The sequence below is a fragment of the Amblyomma mixtum genome, chromosome 2 (genome assembly GCF_055824585.1).
Source record: "Amblyomma mixtum isolate Tamu chromosome 2, ASM5582458v1, whole genome shotgun sequence".
In the NCBI taxonomy this organism is placed as follows: domain Eukaryota; kingdom Metazoa; phylum Arthropoda; class Arachnida; order Ixodida; family Ixodidae; genus Amblyomma; species Amblyomma mixtum.
The window spans coordinates 41,755,183-41,779,374 of NC_143013.1; the positions used below are offsets into that span (position 1 = coordinate 41,755,183).

The 24,192-nt window shown below is 43.9% G+C and overlaps 1 protein-coding gene across 1 annotated transcript in view; it reads left to right on the plus strand.

Annotated features, from left to right (window-relative positions):
* The window catches only part of LOC149359110 (X-linked retinitis pigmentosa GTPase regulator-like), a 39,648-nt gene extending 16,740 nt beyond the window's left edge, over positions 1–22,908 (plus strand). The window contains exons 10-18 of the mRNA XM_089571331.1: positions 926–1,054; positions 5,174–5,222; positions 6,876–7,027; positions 9,441–9,521; positions 9,768–9,848; positions 12,175–12,367; positions 13,908–13,973; positions 14,277–14,311; positions 16,827–22,908. Of these exons, the coding sequence (XP_089427457.1) occupies positions 926–1,054; positions 5,174–5,222; positions 6,876–7,027; positions 9,441–9,521; positions 9,768–9,848; positions 12,175–12,367; positions 13,908–13,973; positions 14,277–14,311; positions 16,827–16,850 (810 nt within the window). The 3' untranslated portion in view covers positions 16,851–22,908. The remainder of the gene's footprint in view (positions 1–925; positions 1,055–5,173; positions 5,223–6,875; positions 7,028–9,440; positions 9,522–9,767; positions 9,849–12,174; positions 12,368–13,907; positions 13,974–14,276; positions 14,312–16,826) is intronic.
* The last annotated feature ends 1,284 nt before the right edge of the window (positions 22,909–24,192 follow it).

A 24,192-nucleotide genomic window follows, 5' to 3' on the forward strand; every position in this document is an offset into this window, starting at 1 on the left:
GCCATAAATTTTTTGTGAGACAACAGCCTAAATGCTATCGCATTGATAAAAGCCCAGCTATGATGCCAGATGCATGTCTAAATGTCTGATAACTGATTTTGTGCTAGACAGTGGTAATTTGCTGACTGCAGACATTTCTGCCAGTGCAGCAAAATGGGCCCATTGTTTTCCAGTGTTATGATGTATTGTTTGGACTGAGCTTGGAACCTAACCTCTGTTTTAGGTACCCCTGTTGCCAAAAGTAACCGAACAACAGGTTTTTGCTTCTCAACCGTATAACGGAGTCGTTATGGCACTCCTAAAAACCAAAATGTGTCAAAACGTGAGGAAAAGGGTTCACCTTACTTTACAGATATTTATTGCTTAAGGGCTGCCGCAAGTGCTTCGCTACGCGGCTACGAGACAAACCACCTGTGCCCGATTACTTTTAGCAAAAACTGTACATGTCGATGTTTCTTATAAAGCGAAGCTCTTAGGCACCGTTCCTGCATTCCATGTCATAGTCATCGGTGTAACACGCCACCTGACAGGTGGCACGTGTAGGCGTGTAGCAGGTAGCATGTTGGCAGGTGAGAGATCACCTGCCACAGTGAGAGTGGAGGAATGGACAACCGGAAGGGGACTGCCATGGGAAGACCCAGAGGGTGGCTAGCAATGTAACATACCACCTGCCAGCGATGGCAGGCCACGTGTGAAGAGCTGCACTGAAATTTTGCATCACCGAATATCGTAATCATCTGTCCATTTTTTCTGATATTTTCCTTTTTTTTTTTGCAATTAGGAATCTGGTGTATTTGATTTGCCTTAGTGGTGCAATACGTTTTAATACGAGATTGACCGATCTAAACATAATCAGCTGAAGCCTTTGGTTTTGCTGCATTATGCTGTCTTTGACCAGGATTGTGGCATTGCCGTCCCTTGCTAGGTTGCCTGTGGTGGCTGTCACACACTGGTCCTCGTCATTCCTGGTTCTGGCCAGGAGGTCAATGCGAACACTGAAGCGGGCGCCACTGGCGATGTCAATGCTGCGCGCGCCAAGAGACGCCACCGAAAGGTACACACTTTCAGAAGTTGGGCTGATGCAGCATTGTCAGAGAATTGATGTTCCTTCTCTCTTGGACCACTTATTGATGTTGCAGTGGCTTTTGGGGCCTACAGATTCAAGGCAAGCTCTGCAGTCAAAGAGCCTAAGTTAAAACACGTAGCAGGAATACACAGAGGGATAAGCTCCGTTCTCTGGCTCTTTGTGATAGTGGCTTAGATGTGCAGTGTGATTTGAGGCCTTGCATAAGCTGATGGCATCTGTTGCCTGGAAAGACATGCATGCTTCTACACTTTTTGGGACTTTTATGCTGCAAATTTCCACCATGACTCATTTGTTCAACAGCTTTAAGCCCTCTGCATTCACACTTACAGCATGTCTCTGGTTCCTTTCTGCCATTGTTTCAGTTCAGTTTCTTTAATGATTTCTTTTTTTAAGAAAAGTAGGCAGCACATGGTGATTAAAAAGACTTTATTATGCCTCCCTCTGTGCTACCACTGTAAAAATCTTTTGCTCATGTGACGTGTTTCCATCCAAACTTGCACTCAACTCATAGCAGCAGAGCATTTTCTCTTTTGCATACTTCTCACCACAGTCAGAGCGGGACCAGGTATTATTATTATTATTATTATTATTATTATTATTATTATTATTATTATTATTATCTGCATCATCATTTTTTGTTGGCTCTTTGCTAGGCAGAAGTAAGTTGAGCGTAATCCATGTGAGGTGCCACTTCAAGGCGCCTAGATATGCCACAAAAAACTTCGCTCTTTCTTGCACGCTTGGAAAACAATTTCATACAGGCTTCGTTTGCATATCAAACATAAATGAAATAGGTATGCAGGTATGATGCAGTGCTTGAGAGGCATACCTATTGTTTTGTCAAGTCTGTTCATTTCGTGGAAAAAAAAAAAGAAGTTTTAAATGGACGCTGGGGACAAATTGGAGTCAGGCCGTATTGGTAGGGTGCTGTGTTATAATTGCAAACAGACCACTCTCATTGAAAACGGAGCTTTCATAAGTTATGAAATACCAAGAAACGAAGCACAGATGTCACCATCATCAGCTGATTTCGCAAGTAAAATGCATGCATTGACACCAATTTTTTTGGTGCGGATCCCAGACGCTATACTGCACCATCATTAACTTCAAAACTGTCACAACCGGCACTTCTTGGTAACGATGTCACGAGTTTGTATTGTCTGGTGGGAAGGGTTTTAAATACAATTCTCTTAGCGATAAATGCGCGTCGTTTGCTGCAGACATAAATCAGTGTACCCAGACAGAGCTGAGGAACCAGTTTTTACTGAGAGCAATAATGGCACGGAGATGTCCTTAAAGGATGAAATAAATTTATCGCGATTACGTAAAGATAGGTAATCCATCACTCGTCACCCCAGCGCAAGAATTTTTGAGCTAGCATCAATAACAACGAAGTTATAGGCGATTAAAAATCACGCTCCTCCTCTCCCCCTCAACTCGTACGCGCTGGGCACCATTAAAAAATAAAGAAAACAGCTCCAGGACTGGGCACCGCCCATGAATACGTCATTCGCTGACGTTCGGTTTACGACTTCCGGTTGTCCCACTCCCGAGGAGCAGCGTGCGTCGGCAGCGTCTCTCCGGTCTCAGCGCTTTCTTGGCTCCCGAACTCACAACAGAAAGAGGCGGCAGAGGTAAATTGAAAACATATGCGCGAAGGCAATCCCCTGGATCGCGCTTGCCCGAGGGGGGCGCGTGGCGGCTCGAGCAGACGATTTTCACCGCTACCGGAAGTGCCCGTGACGTCGTAGCTGCCGCGGCTCGAGCGAATGACAGCGTGTGGTGGCCTGCCGACGTCATGGGACTAGTGACGTCTGTTTTCCCGATTTTGGTTCCAAAAAGGCTCCCTACGAAGACACCAAACGGCCCGCGAATTTTAAAAAAGACGATTTTTAAAAATTCATAATAAATTGCCGGCTCAGTTTCGAAGACTCATACTTGGTGTCAGTGCTTCTGAGCATCACTTCTAACATTTGCAAGCGGCTTTTAATTCTTTGCATGGTCCCTTTAATGTCTCTTTAAGCACTGGAAGCTGAAGTCGCTGTAAATACTCGCTGTTCCAAGCAACCCTTCAGGCATAGTGAAGAAGCTGTGATTTCATTCATTGCTGGAGATAGTAAAAAAAACTTTTTTGGTGCTATAGGGTTGTCCACACAAGGTGGAAAGCCAGGCACATAAACAGAGTTCACACTGTGACATCATCATTGCAGTATCGCTGCAAGGCATAGGGGTTCATGCTGCGAAACCACCAACAGCTTAGAGGTTGATAGCTAGACTATTGATAGGCTGATTTTTTTTTTGTGTGGTTGCCAACTTTTATTAACTGGTTACAGGGACTGTATGTTTCAGAAACAGGCAACTGCATTTAGTGTGCCTGTACTGCCCGTGACCTAGGTACTTTGCATGTGGGAGCTTATGGTACCATCAGTGCTCACCATGAACGCGTCAAATACTATACTCTGTTTCATACATAGCATGCAACACTGCTAAAGCTAGTGCCCCTCTTCGTGCTGCCTACGTCCACTCCTGAAAGTAGTTCGTCATACGTCTGATATACCGTATTTACACGATTGTAATTCGACCCCCCCCCCCCCCCCCCACATCACAATTCTGAAAAATAAAAAAAACTTGGAGGTCATTTAAGCTTGGCCTTTAATAGTAGAATGCGACAGTACTATCCTGTGGCCTCCACTTGTCACCAGCCGCTATCGGCTGCCGCACGCGGGAGTGCCCGTGGGCACATTCCAAAACGAAAATGTATTAGTCACTGGACTGCTCGTCCACACTTGAGCCATTGTCCTCGCTAGCGCTCCCGTCGAGATCGCTGCTGCTGTCCCACAGTTCTAACATCGTCAGGCAGCGAAATCCTGCACTTCGCAAACAGCCACATCTTGACATCGCGTGGAACAGCTGAAAATTTTGCGTCGTTGTAGCTGCCGCTCCTGTATCACTCAGTGCGAAAGTCGAACTTGCGGCCCGGCACGCAGTTTGTTTCTTTGGCATAAAGAATGACAGACATCTTGAACATAGCCGTGAACGAGCGCCGGTCGCTTACCAGACCTGGAGCACAAATGACGAAGCACTACATTAAAAACTTGTGAAACGCGGCCGGCAGTAGACGAATGTGTCAGAGCCAAAGAGAAACTACGCGTGAGCAGCGTCGGCTCTTCCGTCAGCTACCGACACTCCCTGGCGCCGCTGCGGTTCCAAGTGGGGGTGCCGCCACGATTGGGAACAGCAGCCCTTCCATCAACTACCGACGCTCCCTTGGGCGCCGAGTCGTGTTTGAAAGTAAACAAAAAAAAAAACTTGAACGACGCCTATTAAGAGTAGAATGCGAATGCGTTATCAGGCCGCCACCGCTTATCAGCATGCGCAATCTGGGGCCACGTGTGGGGAGTGGGTTGGTGCTGGTTTGCTGCTTATCGACAGCCACCATCGGTCGGCCGCCTCGCACGGGGCGGGGATGCCGGTTCTGCGCGTTGACATAGCAGCTGCTCACGGCCAGCACAAAGAGAGATGCAACGGAGCCCCGCAGCAAAAATGCAACCACGCTGATATCTCGTTTGTCTCGCCTTTATTTATAGTGCGATGCTTTGGTTTCGATTGTAAGTCGACCCCCCCACTTCAGATTTTCAAATTTTGAAAAATAAGTCGACTTACAATCGTGTAAATACGGTACATGCAAGGATCTGTGGTTGTGACAAAGCTGTGACTGGCAACTTCCTGCTTTTCATTTTACTTCTTGCCACATTTCCATCCAGCCAATTATCTTGCGGGCACACTAATTGTGCAGCCTCTTCAACGTTGCAGGCTAACTGTGAAACTGAGTATGGATCTTTGCTGAGGTCAGTAAGGAAGACAAAATTTTGTTCAGGGCAGCAAATACGTACAAACCAGAACATAATGGCCTGAATGGCGGTGAGAGTGATATCGTTACCATTACATTATTTATAGAGTGCTGAAGCATGATTGTGTTGCCATACTTATAATGCTATTGTGATAGGTTGGCTGCTGGTCGAGTTCTTGATTTGCTGCTAAGTTATTCTTAATTTAATTTTGTTGGCATGTGTGTGTGCTTTGCAGGCAGCACTCATTGAGAATGACCAAGATGAGCCAGATGCCTGTGAAGAAGGTGAGCATCACAATTTTTCTACACATATCAACACATGATTTGAGAAGACTTTTTGTGCTGGTGTGAGTTTCAATCATTATTGCATGTGACGTTGCGGGTACAGCTTTGGTGGCCTCGGGTTATTCGAAGACTGCTTATCAAGGTGGCAGGAATAGCTTGAATAACAAAAAGCGGTTTGATGGAACGAATTCTGGGAGTTGGTATACTTCGTTGAGTGTAGAGGCTGTGGAACCCCTTTGAACAAAACTTTCAGAATCCAGTGGAGCCTTGGTCTTGTGCTGTTCAGGCTTATGGGATATCTTTATTTTTGTGCTCTGCATATGCCTGAAAAACTCTCCAGGGATGTTATGCATTCCAAATACTGACACACAGTAAATAAGTAATTTAGTAATAATAATATTTTAATTAGCGGACCACTACCACTACCAGGTGATCTCCACTGAAGCAAGAAGTGTCAGCATCAGCAAATTTTGTATACTTTTTTGTAGACTATAAAAAAAGCATCTTTAAACAACTTTTGTTATCTCGTCAGTTCAGACTTCGAATTAATGTGCAAGGATATGTTCGCAAGGGTAGAAACTTGGCCAAGTCGGTAGCGCGTGTGTTGTGTGCATCTTTCTCTGTCCCTTGACCTGTTTGCACTACCTCGCCTACCATGAATCACAGATATGTTCGCATTATGTTATTTCATTCCTGCACACATGCATGTACACACAGTCCAGATTTCACTGCATCAGTGGATTAGGCACGAAAGCTAACACCTGTCTTTCTTTTTTTTCATCCTCTCTGTTTTTAGCATGGCATAGCTTCATTGTTCACGACAATAGGCATGTGAAAATTTCATAAACATGCAGCAAAGCAAAGCAGGCCAGAAGCTTGCATTGTGCTGTCAAAATTTGGAGGTTATCTGAAAGTTTCTGCGTTAACTGGCATTTTATTACATGAGGTAGAGAACCATGGCTGTAATTATCACTTTCTTTTGAATTGCATGACTCCTGAATCATGCATTGTTTGCACCAATTTGTGTAATCGAGGTTGAATGTGAACGTATTGATTAGCTTGGTACATCTCACCAACTTTTGAGGTCACTTGTTTCAGCGTTTAAGTAATGCACCTTTGCGTATTAATGCAGCTTCGAGGTTAAATTAAATTTTGGGTCCCGAGAGCCAGCTTTAGCAAGGACTTTAAAACGACTGCCGTTACTTCTCGCGCAAAAAACTTGCCGCAGTGGCTTAATGGCTATGGCATTCAGCTGCTGTGCCCAAGGTTCCACGATCGAATTCCATCCACAGCAGCAGCATTTCAATGGTGCCGATGCATATGCCAGTGTCAGTGCATGATGTTAGTGCATGTGAAGGAACCCCAGGTGGCTGAAATTAATCTGGAGCCCTCCACTACAGCACCCTTCTTAGCCCGTGTGCAGCTGTGGGAGATTAAACCCCACACACCGCACACCACCACTTTGCGAGCAAAAAAATTTAAAATAAAACCATTTAGTTTCTCCAGAAATAATTCGAGCACTTAGAAGGGCAGTTGTTCCTTCACTGTTATTTTTTCAAAAAGTATTGATAGCTTTTTTTATTACTGTGCATTTTCAAGAGAGATTTTCATTGATGTCTTAGAAGTTGCATAATTGTTCACCATCTCTCCCAGACTCTCATGTCACAGCGAGAGTCCTCGGTGAAACTGGTCGGCAGCCTCGGAAGGCACCACTGCTTGTTGAGGCTGAAACAGACACCAGCATCCGCCATGTGGACAGCGATGTCAGTGATGATGATACATCTGAGATGTCCGTGCTGAATAAGGTAAGTATACATCATTGTTTGTGAACAGTTCTGCTCCAGGTGTTGTGCTTTGCTCAAATGCAGAAACTGTTTCAGGAAGTGAGCTGGATAACCTGAAGCAGAACATTGAAGTGAAACTCAAGGTTCCTATGTCCCAAGAGTTGGTAAAGTCACTCTAAGAGTGTTCCAAGCAGTGATATTGTAATGCGCTGGAATTGAGCTGATCGCAAATTCAATGTTTGCCAGTTGACATTTGGAGGAGTGGAGCTGAATGACCTCTGATATTAGTTTGGCAATGACATTATTTTGATTTTCATTACCACATTTGCTTGAATGTAACATGACCATGATTTTCATACGGTGGCCGACTTTGTGGATAACGAGACAAGGAAAAAAAAGAAAATTAAAAGAAAAGAAGAAAAAAATGAAATGTAGGGAATGAGGCCCGCGGTATACGGAAAGTTGTGTAGAAGTTTACAAATAAAAGCACCTTTAAAAGTGGCTGCTCTTTTGACTATTCTTCATAGGATAGCTGCCTTGAAGCTTTAACGCAGTACTGCAGCTGGTACGACCTTTATCACGGGAAGGTTGAACGGTCATTCTTTTTCCAGAGGGGCACAAAAAAAAGATTATCAGATAAGACCAGTACGAAGATAAGCACGTAGACCCACCATCACGGTGTGTATCATGCGTTTTAGAGGCCTCGTCGTAAAAACAGAAGTTCTCCAAGTCACTCAGCTGCGTGACAAATCGTGCCTCCCAAACGTTGGTGGCTGTTCTTAGCAGCATTTAAAGGGGCCCAGAAACACTATCTTAGTTGACTATTTTGCCTGTTGATCGCATACAGTGAGTTACAGTGGTGCTATTAGCGTCGGTAATACCGCGTATATTCCGTTTTTTAATATTTTAATGTCGTCCCAAAAACAAATTCATGGCTCTGATGGTGTCCCCACACAGTGCCGGGTTTCAGCAGCGGATATGACATCACCTGGCGCGAGCTTGATGATCGGACAAACAGTAAATATACTGCAAATTGTGTGAATAAATAGAGAAACATTTTGTCACCTGTCTGCGTTTTGTATTAGATCAACAAAAACAAATTGTTTGTTTTAGATAAAAGCCTGCAAAAAAAAATAAAATAAAAATAAAATAAAAATACACCACCAGGCGCTCTGGCATGGAAATGATGCTGTCATTCTCAGCAAGAACGAGTTACAGAGAGCAGGCAACTGTGGAGTGCAAACTTCCGCGACGTGCTCTGGCAGGCTGTTTTGATTGGTTGCCAGGTGCCGTCATTGGGAGAGCGAAATAGGAGTGGGAAGCCAAGCCAAAATCGAGTTGAGGGCAGCGTTTTGTTTGCTTGTATTTTCAAATTTCTTCACTGAATAACTCCCGTTCCTGTGCATCGATTCCTGTAATTCTTTTTAAGTCAGCATCTGTTTGACATAAAGAATCCACCTGAAGTATAGCCGGTATCTCCCCAAGCAGTGTTTCGCAGCCCCTTTAAGGGGAGACGCGGCTTTCAAATTGTGATGCGTTTTTTTTTTTTTTTTTAAATCGTAGTATCCGTTCGTATGCCTCGTTTTCTATGGTGTCCCAAAGTTTCGTAGCTGAAATCCACCGGGAAGAACTCTAAAAAAATTGGCTCATGCACTGCAGTGGCACTGCATGTTGGGGGGATATGCTAAAAAAAATTGTCGTTTTCCTCCTTTCCAGTTTTTTTTAATAGATGCTCACTTTGTGGAACAGATTTATTTACAACTGTTTTGTCTATTTTGATGCCATTTGTTCTGTTGCACTCGCAGAGCTCTGCTCTGTGCGATGCTATTCTTTGCTTTTCCGTTTTGATCAGTTGTAGACTTTTGGTGGGATGTCGTGTTTACAGTGTAGACCCACACCTATGCCAACTGCTTTGTAAAAAATAGAAACAAAAACGTTTTTGGCATGGGAAAAAAAGTCTAAGCATGTCATCACGCATTGCATGCATTCAGGAATGCAGTGAATGTTTAGCCAGTCTTCTACGAAAGGTAGTCTGCAGTCTGCAGGCGTTTGACAACGTGTAGAAGAGAAAAAAAAAATTGTAAAAAGAAAAGTTCTCCAGATGTTATGCTGAAACTTTGTGCGCTGAAGCTTATGCGAGTAAATGTGGTATAATAGTGTGCCTTTGAAAATATTCATTTATGATGCACATGATATTCAATTATAACCGGGGGGGGGGGGGGGGGGGGATTTTCTATTTTTGGTGAAAAAGTTGCATTACGTTCAAGTAGGCACAGTGTTTCTATTTCAGTTTGTTTCTTTGTGCTATGCCATGTGGTGCTAAGCTACAAGGCACTTCGTGCTTTTAACCTTTCTTGGTGTTAAGTCAGTATAAGAAGCATACATTAGTGCAAGTTCTGTTCACTGTCCTTTTTGTTTTTCCTTCTGCCTTCAGACACAGATAATCAATCACATTGGGTCTAAAGAGATATTGTCCACCCTCGACCATGACGAGAAACCGCCAGGGTTGAAGAAGGTGAGTGACATTTTGGTTCCTTGAAGTATAGAGTACCATACGAGAATATGAAACATATAACCATATCAAAGTATGCAAGCTGGGGAGCTTAGTTGTTGCAGTTGTTCTTTCTCTCGTGGAGTTACTCAGTTTTCTCTTTTAATCAGCAAGCAGCTGCTGGCTAAGTACTCCTTTTACATAATGGGCAGTTATTTTTGAAGTATGTGTTTCTACTTCCCCTTTCCACCGACTTATCTCTGCTGTCAGGAGTCTGGAAAATCTCCGCAGGAAGTGCTCCAAAACGGAGATAAGGCCAAGCTGAATGGTCCTAAGGAAGAACAATCTGTGGTAAGTATTGACTTTTTGTTGTTTCATTACTGGAGGACGTCAATCAGTACATGCCGGGGCTACGCTTACATCCTGTGACAGTGGTCACTTATAGCTTGAAATAAGTGTCCATTGATTGTTTGGTGTCTTCTTGGATATTTTTTCTGTCTTATTTTTTTCTGACTAGCCTTATCAGATTGATTGGTGATATGGTGTTTGGTATAATAATCATAGCCCAGGGTTCATATAATGTTTATGATGGCTGTGACTATCATCCAGTGTAATGGTCCTCTTTGTTGGATTTGCTGAATTACTTTAATGTAGCTGGTGTGTGTGTGTCTGCTAGGAGAGTGGGGACTACATTCAGAAACAATATTTAATGCATTAGTGTTAGAATCCCCACTGCAACGATTTCTGTCTAGCGGCATCGATCTCGGAAGCCTCCAAGAAAGTGGGAGCAGAAGTAAAAGCTTACGTGCTTACAGTATTGAGTGGGATTTGGGATTTGGAATTGGGATTTGGGATTTGGAACAGATGAGCTTTGCTTGCCGCTACTTTAGACCACTCGGCTATCGCTGCAACCTTTCTTCCTTTGTGTTAAACTGCCAGCCTCTTGCGCTGTGCTCACACCACAAGTACTAGCTTGTGCAGCTGCACGCAGAAGGCGCCACACGTCCGTGGCGCACACGCTAGTTTGCACCACTGCACAAAGAGGGTGCCACATGTCAGTGCACTCACTGAATCGGGGCCCATGTACTAATGCATTCCCTTCAGCATCAATTGCATTGATCGATTGCCTGTGAATTTTTTAAGATGTCACAGTGTATTATGTTGCATCTTGTAGAGTTCTGTTTCATGCCCTGAATCTTAGAAAAGCCTTTTAGCTCGGGCATTGTCTGAGAGACAGTGATAGGTATAGGCCATTGATGAAGCGATCAGAAGCAGGGGACTCATATCAACGAGTAAGGCAGTGTGATAGTGAATATGATGGCAGCGGTAAGTACAAAATAGGGCGCAAGAAACATAGTGCTTGTAGAACAATAAATCGTAAGGAAAAATGCTGGGAGAGGCGATCGGTGGTTGTAGTGGTTCAGTGGTTGTGTCGTATAGCCTCATGGACTTGTTTCACTTTAGTTATTTATTTATTATTTCTACAATACTGCAGGCCGTAAAGGCCTAGGCATGAATGGGATACCATACAGTAGACCAGCGTTACTCAATGGTAAGTGCAGGATTCTTTACAGGTGATGAAGGAAACACAGAAAGGAAAAAAACTTCTGGTGGTTCAGCATTGCTAAGCAGCATGAAATATTGTGCAAAATCAGTTTTTTGCAGGTGGGCATCACCGCCATGTACCTGAAAGCATGGTTTAGGTGTCCAGCCAGTTATACGCTTTTCCTTTCCTCAAAATCAACAGTCTTAACGTTGTCTATTGCTGCAGTGCAGTTCATCTCTCTGTCACCAGTGCCATGTAGCTCACAGTGCAGTTGAGGTGTCCACTGACCCAGGGAGCCAGTTATGCTCGTTTCCTTTTCTTATATATGACTTTTATGCACAGATGGAAGTGCAATGCACAGCGCAAGAGTTTGGCAGTTTAACACAAGGTTTGATTGGTTACAGTGCTCTCGTGCAGTGGCCAGCCTGTTCGCTCTGCCGCGGGTCCTAAACCCAGTTTCGGCAGTGTTTATTTTTTTTTTTCTGCGGGTGTCTGAGAGGCTTCAGACAGTCATCTTTTTCATGATTGCTAATGAAGAAATGCTTTCGCACTAAAACAGACAACGGGTTCTGACAAATGAGGAACGAGGGTTATCGGTCAAAAACTCGTTCAGTCCCAGAAAGCATTTTCAGATGCAAACACACGGGGTGGTAGATTGCTTAATTCCGCAAGTCCTAGGAAAGATTGAATATTTAAGGTTTTTTGTGTGGGCGAATAATGGAGATAATTTATGAGGTTGGTAATGCCTTGTGATTCTCAATGAAGAAGGCTGCAAGTAGTATGTTGAAGCGTCAAGACTGAACTGGCAATGGTAGAGTTTAAAGAGGAATTTTTTTCTGACTGGCTTTCTTCGGGGCTCTAAGTACTTTGTTATTCTCATTAATTGAGATGGGGAATCATGGTGATGGCAGTGCTTAGTTGTGAAATAAACTGCTGATCTTTTTGTTTGCTCAAGCTTGTCAATGGCTTTATAGTGAGAAGATCCCAAACTTTGCAGGTGTGTTATAACTGAGAACGGATTAACCATGTACTTAGTATACTCAGCCATGGTAGAATGTTCATTGATTCACTTTCATTTATTTCATTTTATTTTTAATAAAATACCCTCCATCTCTTGTTGTTGCTGGCTAGGTACCTGCTCTGGAGACACCAAAGAAAGCAGCTGCTACTGCCAGCCATCCAAAAACTGACAGCGAGGGTGAGGAGAAGCGAGAGAAAGTGCGGTGGCTACCAGCGTACAAAGACTCGCCAAAGCATAAAAAGGAATTGGAACGCATGGCAGAGAAGGCTGCTGAGAAGGCTGCCGAAGACTCTTCAGACAAAGGTAAGGCATGACCGGCTCTGTGCCACTTGTTGTGCTGTCATTCAAAAACCTCTCTTCAAAACCTCTCTGAGATTATATGCCGACGACTGTGCCATTTACAGGAATATAAGAAACTACCATGATGTAAACAGTATACAGAGTGATCTGAACAAAATTCATTGTTGGTGTACTAAATGGGGCATGTCTTTAAACAGCGCTAAATGTCAGTATGTGTCATTTTCCCGTAAACGACTTCCTGTGAGATCAGTTTATAATTTGGACGGGCTACCGCTTGAAAAGGTTCAACATTACAAGTATCTAGGGGTCTATTTTTCAGAAAATTTGACATGGAACTGACACATAGAATATTTAACCTTAAAGTCATCTAGAACGCTAAACCTCATTCGACGAAATTTTCATAAAGCCCCCCCAAAAGTAAAAGAACAGCTATACGTCACTAATGTTCGTCCAATACTTGAGTATGCTTGTGCGGCATGGGACCCTCAAAGCTCTTATCTCGTGGAAAAACTTGAACGCATCCAAAACCGCGCTGCCAGGTTTGTTTCTGGCAACTATAATTTCCATAGTAGCATCACATTAGTTAAAGAAAACTTGAGGTGGAAAACACTGGCTCACCGGAGACTAACCGCAAAATTAGAACTTTTTTTCCAGATATACTCTGATCTCACGGGAATAAACGAGCTTGTACATTCTACCTCCACATTTCATCTCTGTATGCCGCGATCATAACTTGAAAGTTCTTGTACCGCGATGTCGAACTGATGTGTTTCGTAATTCTTTTTTTCCTCATACTTCTTCACATTGGAATAGGCTTCCCAAGAGCATAGAACAATGTAAAACAGATAAACATTTTCACTCTTTCCTGGCGGCCAATCTGTCGTAGAAGCTTTCCACCTTTTCAGAACTTGTTTTCTCAGACCGCCATTTCAGTGATGCGTTACTATTTTATTTTAGACAATTGTGCCTTATTGTTTATTTTTAATATTTGTGACATGCTCATTTTATGTATATGTTTACTGTTATTGTCCCCCCCCCCTGCTATAATGCCCCTGGGCGCTGCAGGTATTTGTATAAATAAAATAAAAATAAATATCACTTGCTCAACAGCACTGTGGAGATAAGTAAGAGGCATGAAACTTGTTTTCATTGTGAATAAAAGCAAACAGCCAGGTAGAAACCGCCTAAGACAGTGGCACTAATGGGAACGCACACACTGGTCTCATCTGCAATAGAAGCCTCCCAAGACCATTGGGTGCATTTTAAACCATCTGCGTGTGGTTGAATTAGTCAATGAAATATACGTCGGGCTAAAGTGAGCATCTTGTCATTGGCGTGCAACTGGCTCCTAACCACTTGATGCAGCTCTGACACTACCAAAGAGAGAAAGGAATTTTAATGAGGGAAAGGTGGAGAGGATGACACTACCAAATCAGCCCACGAGGGATTATTACCACCTGTTTATGCCTGCTGCTTGATTTGTTCTGAAAAAACAGAAACCTGTTGCTTGTCTGAGTGTTTTCTGACGATCTCCAATTTACAGGCACACCAACGAAGCGTGCTGGGAAGAAGAAGAAAGACACAGAGGCAGACAAGGAGGCTTCAAAAGGTAGTACATGCTACATTTTGCTGCATTTTAATCTTATGTGCCTGTGTGCGACGTCGTTTGCCCCAGAAGAGGTCTGATACAGCTACTGTCATTGTCAAAAGAAAGCAGAGGCAGGAGAAACAGGAAGATGCTATGCTGGCAACTTAAGTTTTATAGGACCAGCATGCAAATGTATAGCTTGACTCAGCAAGTGCGCAGGAAAAAGAAACCAGAAAAGAAGAGAAAGTAGAGTACAAGAGTGCATATACTTTATTTCTGAAAGGGCTGTTGTGGTCTACTCAAGAGTTGAATTTGATTTTTCAGATGGAAAGGGAGATGGCGACAAGAAAGATTCGAAGGTAAGCATGCAACAGCACTACCAAATGAAGTGATTGCTGCCTGTAATTCTGTCTTGTCATGCTTCATGCTACTCCCTTTGCTTTTTTATTTGGGAAGGGGGGGCGGGGGGGGGGTGTACACGTCACTTCTGCGTGGGGTTAACTTCAACGAGAGCTGCGAGTTGGTGGGAGTCAACTTATATCTGGAGTTGACTTATAGGGGCTCTGAAAGGGGCTTTAATAAAGTTACAGTATGCCTGGGATGTTAAAGTATGCCGCTTCAGGAATTTTTTTAGTGCACTTTGTAGGAGCTAAGTTATCTGTATTGAAAATTTGAATTTCAGTGCCGTCGCGCATTTCCCTTTCCTCTCGTCACTTTTTGCTCGCTGGAAGGTCAGCGCTTCTCTGCCGGTCCCACCTCCGGGGGTGGAGCTTCATGACCCGCTCGAGCTACACGGCTTATGGGCCGGGGACATGATAGATGCCTGACGTCTGAAGGAATAACCAGTAGCCACCTCTCAGCTTGTATACACAGGTGCAAACGACTGAGGAGGGTGCAAACATGAGAAAGTCTCCAGGGAGGGCTCTCCAACTTTCGTGCGTGATTTTGGGTTCTTTGCTGCGTGTAGAAGTACATTGTTTGGCTCAGGTTTTCATCACAACACAATGCAGTGATTGAGAGAGTTGATGTGCTCTCATCAGAAGGTGCTTCAGAGCCCCTTTATACTTGGCAGTATAATACGGTAATATGTTTTAGAGAGGGAGCGAGAGAAAGGAATTTTAATGAGGAAAAGGTGGAGAGGTCGGCCGGTGGTAACATGGCCCTGGCCTGCTACTCCACACAGGGGAAATGGAAGAGGAGGAAAAGGAAAGTGCGAATGAAGGCTGATGATGGCATAATACAATGAGTTTCACGGGTGATGTCCACACACACACGCACGCGCGCGCGCGCGCGCGCGCGCGCGCGCACACACACACACACACACACACACACACACACACACACACACACACACACACACACACACACACACACACACACACACACACACACACACACACACACACACACACACACACACACACACACACACACACACACACACACACACACACACACACACACACACACACACACACACACACACACACACACACACACACACACACACACACACACACACACACACACACACACACACACACACACACACACACACACACACACACACACACACACACACACACACACACACACACACACACACACACACACACACACACACACACACACACACACACACACACACACACTGTGGCTGGCTGGCTGGCTGGCACTCGCACATAAAACTCATAAAACTGGTGTCTGCAACACAAACACCGACACATGTCATTAACCATGTAGGTTGTGCACAGGCGGTCACAGACGAGTATCCAGGCCTGTTTCACACAAAAAGTTGAGCACGGCCTTTATCACACGCCACCAATCAGAACGTCTCGTCCTGGCACCCAAGGCACTGGTGGAGTGTTAGGAGTGGTACTGTGTTCAGGGCAGAGAGAATTGTTTTTTTTCGTGTAATATAGTACTTATTGTCATAGTGAGTACCTCTTATATACTGTATTTACTCGCATAATGAAGCACTCACATAATGAATGCATACACCTTTTTGGCTGTCGAAAAGTGCATTTTTTTTCCCTCTCGTGTAATAAGCACATTCCATTTTTTTTGCACGGTGTCGGCTGCTGATGATAGTGAATACTATCAAGCACCCTTTGTGACTGCCAGAACAATTGTGCTTTACTATAAAGCATCATGTGTCGAATATGAAGGCTATGATATCTCGCCTTACGGGACCTATAAAAACAATTCGAGAATCAATAGCAACCGCAGCTGTTCACTGTGGATTTCTCTATTCGATCTGCCACACCAGTAGCAATATCAAGTCGTTGTGGTTGTTCTTCGCGCTGAATGCTGCAGGCTTTGCATAGTATCGTGGGCCGCTACACAAATCATGTGCTGGTTTAAGACAAAAGGTGTGGACTACGCTCTTGGGCGGAGAAACTGTGCTGCAGAGTGTGAGCTCTATTGAATGAGATATTTATTCAAGCAGCCTGTTTTCTGTCCTGCTTTTACGAGTTTTTATTTATTTATTTATTAATACTGCAGAGTCGCTTTGACTCCAAGCAGGGGTGAGCACAAAATATCACAATGAAATACCATAAAATACAAATACACTTGCATACACAGACACATGATAGACTAATTTTTTTCCGAATATTTTACCCCACATAATGAGTGCACCCCCAAATTTTTAGATTTTTTGAGAAAAAAAAAAGGGGGGGGCATTCATTATGGGAGTAAATATGGTATGCTCAGTGTGTTGGTGCACATTGCTTATCAGTAGGCTGTAAATTCCCATCCTTTTGACTCTTGTCTTTTGGAAGAGAGTTGCATCATCATTGACCAAGTTGCAGTGCATATTGACAAAGTGCCCATTTCCATTAAAGCCCTTGCCTTTCACTGTGTCCTCCGCAGTCATCAACTTGCGTCGTCATGTGACCTCCTCCTTCTCTGTGACAAGACTGCCACCAGAGGGCACCACCTGTCTACCCTTGTTTCTAAATGCCTGACAAGACACCACACGTGGCGGCGTGTTTCTTGCTTTTATTTGCCCAGCAACTCGCTTTTTAATCTGCTCCCAAAGAAAGCAAAGGAATTAAGTTGCTCCTGCCCAGCTGAGTGTGTTGAACGAACCGTGGCGTTGTCACGCGGTTCTCAGTCCGGTGAATAGCATTTCTTTTTATCCTGTTGTTGAATATATTCGCCCGACAGGTGCGACTTTTTTATTGTGTGTTTTCTGCTGTCTGCTGTTCTGTTCCATGGGCAAGCACTTTTCTTGTTCGTGGGGGCGCATTTGTTGATCTTTTTGTCTCGGTGAGTGATATCACAGTACAACTGTCACGTTTCTCAGGCTTTGGACACTTGTTTTAAATGTCTTGGGGAGCCCTGAACAACATTGTTTGTTACATGTGCATGAGTGTCTTTTCACTACAAATATTTATAACTAAATATAAGTTTACTGTATGTTCCATGTAACGTAGACCAAACTGCGTCACGTCACCGGAAACAAATGTTCCATGTGTATGTATTTAATGCTGTCACTGATCAACATGTTGATCAGTATTAATGGAAAGCTTCTAATCAGTAAATATATACAGCTTTTCACTCGAGGATTTTCAAGGCATGAGGACCAGGGGCCAGCAACCTCTCAAGCTGTGAAACAGCAGTTTTTACCTTCGCTCCCCTCCATTTGTCTGTAAATGGGTGCAAATAATTGAAGGAAGGAAAGGCCCATTAGTATTTCAGTTTCCAGAAAGGCTTCATTTCACAAAGCTCCTTAGCCAAGCTAGAAATAAAATTTGGGAAACCTAGACACCTTATTGGAAAATTTTGAGCTGGATAATGTGGCTGTCTGTTTATGCTGTGCCTCGGTCTTACTTTTCACACACTTTGAAAAAGACTGCTCGAATATAGCGGTAAGCCTGTTGAGTAGCGCGACGACATAGTCTTGGTAACGCAGGCTGGCTTGTAGATGCAAAATCGACGTGTGTTGAGCGGGTCTGGGGTTCATTCTACACAGACCGAGCGCTTACGACTGATTGAGGGACAAAAATTTGTGTCAGGTATGCCAACCAAGAAATGGGTTGGGCATGCACGTCAGGCTCAATTTTTTTTTGCGGCATATTGACGGATTTTTGCTGGGACGCAAGCTTTTCTTAACAGAAAAAACTTGTCATGTTATGTGGAGCATGCTGTGTGTAAACATTGATGTGCATCTCTCCAGCTATTCAAATGAGTGGTAATCTTTACCATGGCACCTTGACACCATAGAAAAAGTAAGTTTAGGAGAAAAGCAATATGATTACAATTTTTTTGCCTGCAAATTTATTCAGTCATATAAGAAATCTTTGGTTTTGGCACTGTGATGCATCTAAGCTGTGAATGTATGTTTATGTGTGTGATGCCCATAAAAGGGGTCAGTGTCAGTAGCCGTGGTAGAAAGCACTCTCATATATGTCTTTTTGTTTTAGCAACTGTTCTTTTATCTCACTGTGGTGGGCAATCACTATTGAGAGCTCAGTTCAGGCTAAATAAGCCCAAATTATGTTTTGTTCAGGATGGGAGCTGTTGCTCGACAGTTGTTCAGGGCTGCTTAAGAAAAAATGTGTGGCTGTTTGTTGGCTGTGCACATCAGGTAGCTCACGCATTATACTCACATGTAATAAGCTTTTTGTGTCTATCTGTTTCCACAGGAAAGTGCATGGTCCGTAGGAAAGTTTGGCAGTAAAAAAACATGGGAGATATCAGCCCATTAAGGACAGCAGTGAAAGGGGTCCTGATGTTAAATTTCTGGATGGTACTAGTTTTTGCTTTGACAGTTTCCTCTTTACCCATTAGTCTCTACTAGGCAGTGCAGATGCACCCCAGGTGACTAATTTTACTGTTCTGGCCATCGGTTTTGGTTTCAGTGGCTGAGAAGGTGATGTCCCCCACATGGCATCATGTCGCTGCTCTTTGCTGCATGTATGTCGAATAGGTTTCACAGCATCGCACCATTTTTAGGTCAAAATGCTGCTCCTTAATATCGACCAACCAGAAAGAATTTAAGATCAAATTAGAGTATGTTCTAAACATTTGCTAGTATTGACATATGGAACGCAGGTATGTGGCGACTGATTGTCATCGCAGCACTTTGGCCCCAAAACTTCACGTCAGGCGAGTCGTGCTGCTCTTTGTTTTCAATGGCTTCACCTTTTACTACCATTCACGCATGAAATACTATTGTTATGAAACCTGTCTGCTACTTGTCATTTGTGCTAGTGCTGTAGTGTGCGGCACTCTTGGCAAGAACAAAGCAGCTGACAGCAGTAATTATATGTGAATAGCAATCTTAATCAACGTGGAACCTGGGGATAATATATATATATATGTTGTGGATGAAGGCGAAATTCTAGAGGCCCGTGTGCTGTGCGATGTCAGTGCACGTTAAAGAACCCCAGGTGGTCGAAATTTCCGGAGCCCTCCACTACGGCGTCCCTCATAGCCTGGGTTGCTTTGGGACATTAAACCCCAATAAACCAACCAATATATGTATTGCAGCATTAGATATTCATTGTGATGGCTGCATTTAAAGACGAGGTGGTGCAGACAGATATTTCCTTTTTTTTTTCTGTTCTGTTGCAAGTTCACTGGGGCAAACTACAATCTAGTGACCGTTAAATGCGGTCCGTTAAAGTTACTGTAACTCACGGCAGTGCTGGTTTAGCACGTGCTTTCAGAATTTTTACGTAGATATGTGGTCTTCTAAGAAAAAGTTTTTAGCATAAAGTTTCTATGCTGCTTACCATTCCGACAGCTCAGAAAAACTAACACTCACAGAAAAAGCTGTGTGCAGAGTTTGCCTGCTTTCTACAGACCTCCTCTTGTCAGATGGCATCATGAACAGAGAGGCTTACTGGTAATTAGAATTACGGGGTTGTTGGCAATTTCTGGGCATTTCACTCACATGCATTGCTCAGTTGTTAAAATACCCATTTGCCAGTTGGGAACATGTGGTGGAATTCCATGTGAAACACTGCTTAATTAACTTCATTTACTTGCTCTGCCTACTGCATATAGTTGGAAGCGAGATCTGCAATGGCCTTTCCGTGTTCCGTTTCCCTAGCAGATGCACGATGTACAAGATACATGCCATTTTACCAGTTAGGTTTCACACCGACGTGCTTTTTGAGGGCCAGTTGCTGAGTATGTCAATGCTATCCTCGTGGACAACGTTAGTGTTCTGTGAGGAAACGTGAATGTGAATATAGTTGAGCTCGACGTGCAGCGGCTGAAATTTATTGCTCAGTTTTGCATTGCCTGTTATGGATTATGGGTCATCCCGTCGCACAAACAGAGATGGCCATAGTCGATAGTATAGTCTTTGCTCCAACTGAACAACTGTGATGGCTGATGACATCCAGGGATCTTAATGTGTGAGCATGCTTGACATAGCAAGCAAGCACTTTGGTGCCACATAAAATGGCTTTTAGTACTTGAGTTTCAATGCAATTTCTTGCTGTCCATTTTATGATCCAAAGCTGCCTTTTTTAAAATGCAGCAGACAGCGAACTGTGTAAAGAAACAATCAGAGCAGACAATGCTTTACAAGCTCGACGCATATACTGGCAGTAACTCATCCACTTGGACTATAATGTAGAGCTTTCTACTAGTCTCTCATCACCTTTGATCATTATTCATATTATGGATGCAGCTTTGCAAGTTTGGGCACTGCTTTTGCATACTATTTTTCTGTGCCTCAAGATGGGAAACATTATTTCTGTTGAGACTCGCTTGTACTGGCTTGCATAGCTGCCGAGGTGTACCGGTAAAAAGGTGCATGAGACATGCTAACTAATCATTGCATTGCGACGTACTGGACTGTGTACCAGAGCAGTCCATCGGCCAATCCATATTTAGAGCAAGCATTGTTGTCATACACACTGTATTACGATCTGCACTATTTTTGTACACACACGTTTGGCAAGGCCTCAACCCAAATGTCAAGTGCAGTGGTGGACCAAACTCTTCTTTTCACAGCAGCCAGGTAATTTCTCTGAATACCCGCCCCTCACTTTCAGTTCTCTGTCAACATGCATGTAGGACGTTGTGACAAAAGCAACAACCAAAAAAAAGTTTGCAGCACGTATCTCTAAAAAAGCTCTTGCTTCATGGTGTCGACTTGAGGCTTGCTTAAATTGCGTATTGTTGCACTCCAGGTGTCGGTAGACAAAGAATAGAGTAGTGCACAGTGCTGCCGCCTTTTTGCAAACAATATTGCAAACGTCTAGTAATCATCTCCAAGTGCTGGCACCAAATGGCTGCTATATAATAAGCCTCTCGGATGTATATGGTTTGTTGTGTGTGTGTTTACAATATATTTACTGTTGAGAAGTCTGCAGTCTGCGGGAGTAGACGTCACTCTGCCAAGCACTGCCTCTTGGTGTTCAGACTGGGTCTTTTGTGGCATAGTCTTTCATTACAATCGCAGAGATGACATCGCTATTCTTCTCTTGGCAGCAGATACATTGTCACTGTTGCAGTCATGAAGACAATATTGCCACTGGTACGAGCATGTATTTCATCTTTTGTGTCACTTGTTTTCTCAAAAATGCACCAAAAGCTGGCTTCAGAAATCTGGAAAGCAGCATTTTCAGAGAGCCATTCGCATTCTTAGCAGGATTTACTTGCCCATTTCACAGGCTGCTACAAGCGTTTAGTGCTCATTTTCCGAATTTGCCAGTCCTTGCAGTCCCAATTACATTTTAATTCTGGAATTTGCAGCTCTCCACAACGGCTGTGATGAAATATATTCAACTTACTGATATGGCAGTGTAACAAAGTCCAACCATTGGGAGGCCTTCTTATAAGCCCTCGTAGCCACGCTTGCTACAAGTGAGCAAAATTTCTCAGTTCTGGTAATGCCAGCACTGTTGGCAACAGCGAGTAAGAAAGAAAGCTGGAAAAAGAAAAACTCCTGCTGTGAAGCAAACTGCGCCAATGAAATTGCTTCAGACTTTCCCATCTGCAGCCACCTTTTGAGTTGCCTGCCTCCAGAGCTGCTATGATGGCCATAGTTTGCCGCCTTAGACTGCTGTGCCTCGCGCTGGTGCCTCTTGGTACGTTGCATACGTTGGTATCGATGCTGATAGCTGCTCATGTCTGAAATGCAAAGCGTATACAATCCACGATGTGAGCTTGCGGTTTAGAAGGGAAAGCGTGCCCCTATGAGAGCATTGCCATGGATACGCTGCCAGTTTCCTTGGTTACAGCTTGCCACGATTTGCTGAGAACTGTTCTTGTGATCCTTTCGCTGGTAGCCCCCCCTGTCGGAAGGGAAGGGTTTAGTTGCAGAGCGCAGTGTTCAGTAAATGCACATCAAAGCTCTATTACTGTGTTGCCTCGATTGCGAAGTGAAATATTTCAGTGCATGTTGTGCTTGCTGTGTGGTGTTTTCACTTGCATATATGCACCCAGACTGGACAACAGTACTTTGACCGTGCTGCTGGTTATACAGAGCCGAGTACCTTCATTTGTGAAGTTCATGTCATACAGAGACGATTACATTTTTTTTTACTATGTAAACAAAAAGGTGCAACTGGCATCACAATTCCTTGCTGTACCACCACCATTCACGATAGTTTTCTTGTGTAGCCAAATAAGAGGCAATGGATAACAAATTTCCAGTACTCGAGCCATTATTATGGCCAAGAATGACAAAAAATAACTATTCCTAGCACAATACGACACAACGTGACAATGACTTCATTAAGGGCAGCTGTTGCAAGCACAGAAGAGATGCACTGTGTTGTAATCTCTCTATGCATATGTTGGAGTGTAGATCTGAGGCGTGAGCTGATTTGCCTGCTAGATGCTTTTGCAGTTGCTGAAGTGGTGCGCACTAAATGCATTCAAGAGCTTGACTGGAGTCAACGACATCTTCTATACAGGCTGCCTGTTGTGTAAGCTGTTGTAATGTTGAAAGCTGTGTATGAAATAAATATTTTACAAAGGCAAACTGTGCAAGTTGCGCAGGCTTTCATCCACCAAGAAGTGCTGCACAAAATCGTTTATTCTAACCTTGTCCTACTTCAGACATCACTCTCGTTTGTGGCTGCAGTCTGACACCCAAAACAGCGGCTTGCCCAATATTCCCATGCAATGTTGAGACATCCTACTAACATTTAGTAATAACTAAGTGGTATATGATTTGCACCTAAGGAAAAAAAGTGTGCAGAGATGCTTAAGACTGCATACATATGAGAAGGCGTAAGCCCACCCACTCTGTGAACGCAGTTCCTGCATGGCATGATGTAGCCCAATGCCATACAGCTGGCAATTCCACCTCTGCGTGGCTCTACGTAGCTGCCACTGCACCACCTGTTCTGATCTGCGCGCTAACTTGGTGAAGGCGGTCACCGCCATACCGCGGCCCCCGCTCTGCCTGAAAGGTATGACGCAATAGTTAATGGGTTAATGTCCATATATTCAGAATTAGTCTTTCTCTACTTAACATTCATAAATCCCTGGTAGTCCTTGTACCACTCCTGGCGCAGCGGTGTGCAGCTGCCCTGGGATGGCAGGTGCTACCATCAGTGGGATGAGCAACCTCACGCGACCAATCATTAATTTAACCTGCTGTGATTTAACTGCCACCTGCCAGTCCCCTGGAATGGCAGGTGCTGCCACCGGTGGGACTTGTGCGATCCAGGCCTCGGCTGCTCTTCCTGAGCAACCCCGTGCGACCGATCATTAGACTGCCAACGCCCGGGGGTGGCAGGTGCTGCCACCAATCATTAATTTAACCTGCCTGCCAGGTGGCATAAGGGCGCCATCTTTTATGGGTACCATTAAGTGTCAACACACACACATGGGTTTTTGTTCAATGAGGCCAGTAAGGCTTAGCCTCAAAAATTAGCACGCACAAAGTCCTCTACAACCTTGCACAAAGTTCTATAGACAAAGAAGCCTACGCCTATTTGTACATTCATCCACACACCTGTCTACAGTGCTTGAATGGCACGCTCTGTTGTGCATTCTTGACAATGGCTGCTGGATACGTTCTGGGATGTAGTGTTGTCTGGTTTGCTGTGCATGCATATTCCCGTATATCATGTTCAACTCCTTGAAAGCTGTATACAGCTCTTAAAGACTTGAGGAGTTAAACACGATATACGGGAATATGCATGCACAATAACCCAGACAACACTACATCCCAGGACGTCCTGAAATTCTAGAGGCCCGTGTACTGTGCGATGTCAGTGCACGGTAAAGAAATCTAAGGGGTCGAAATTTTAGGAGC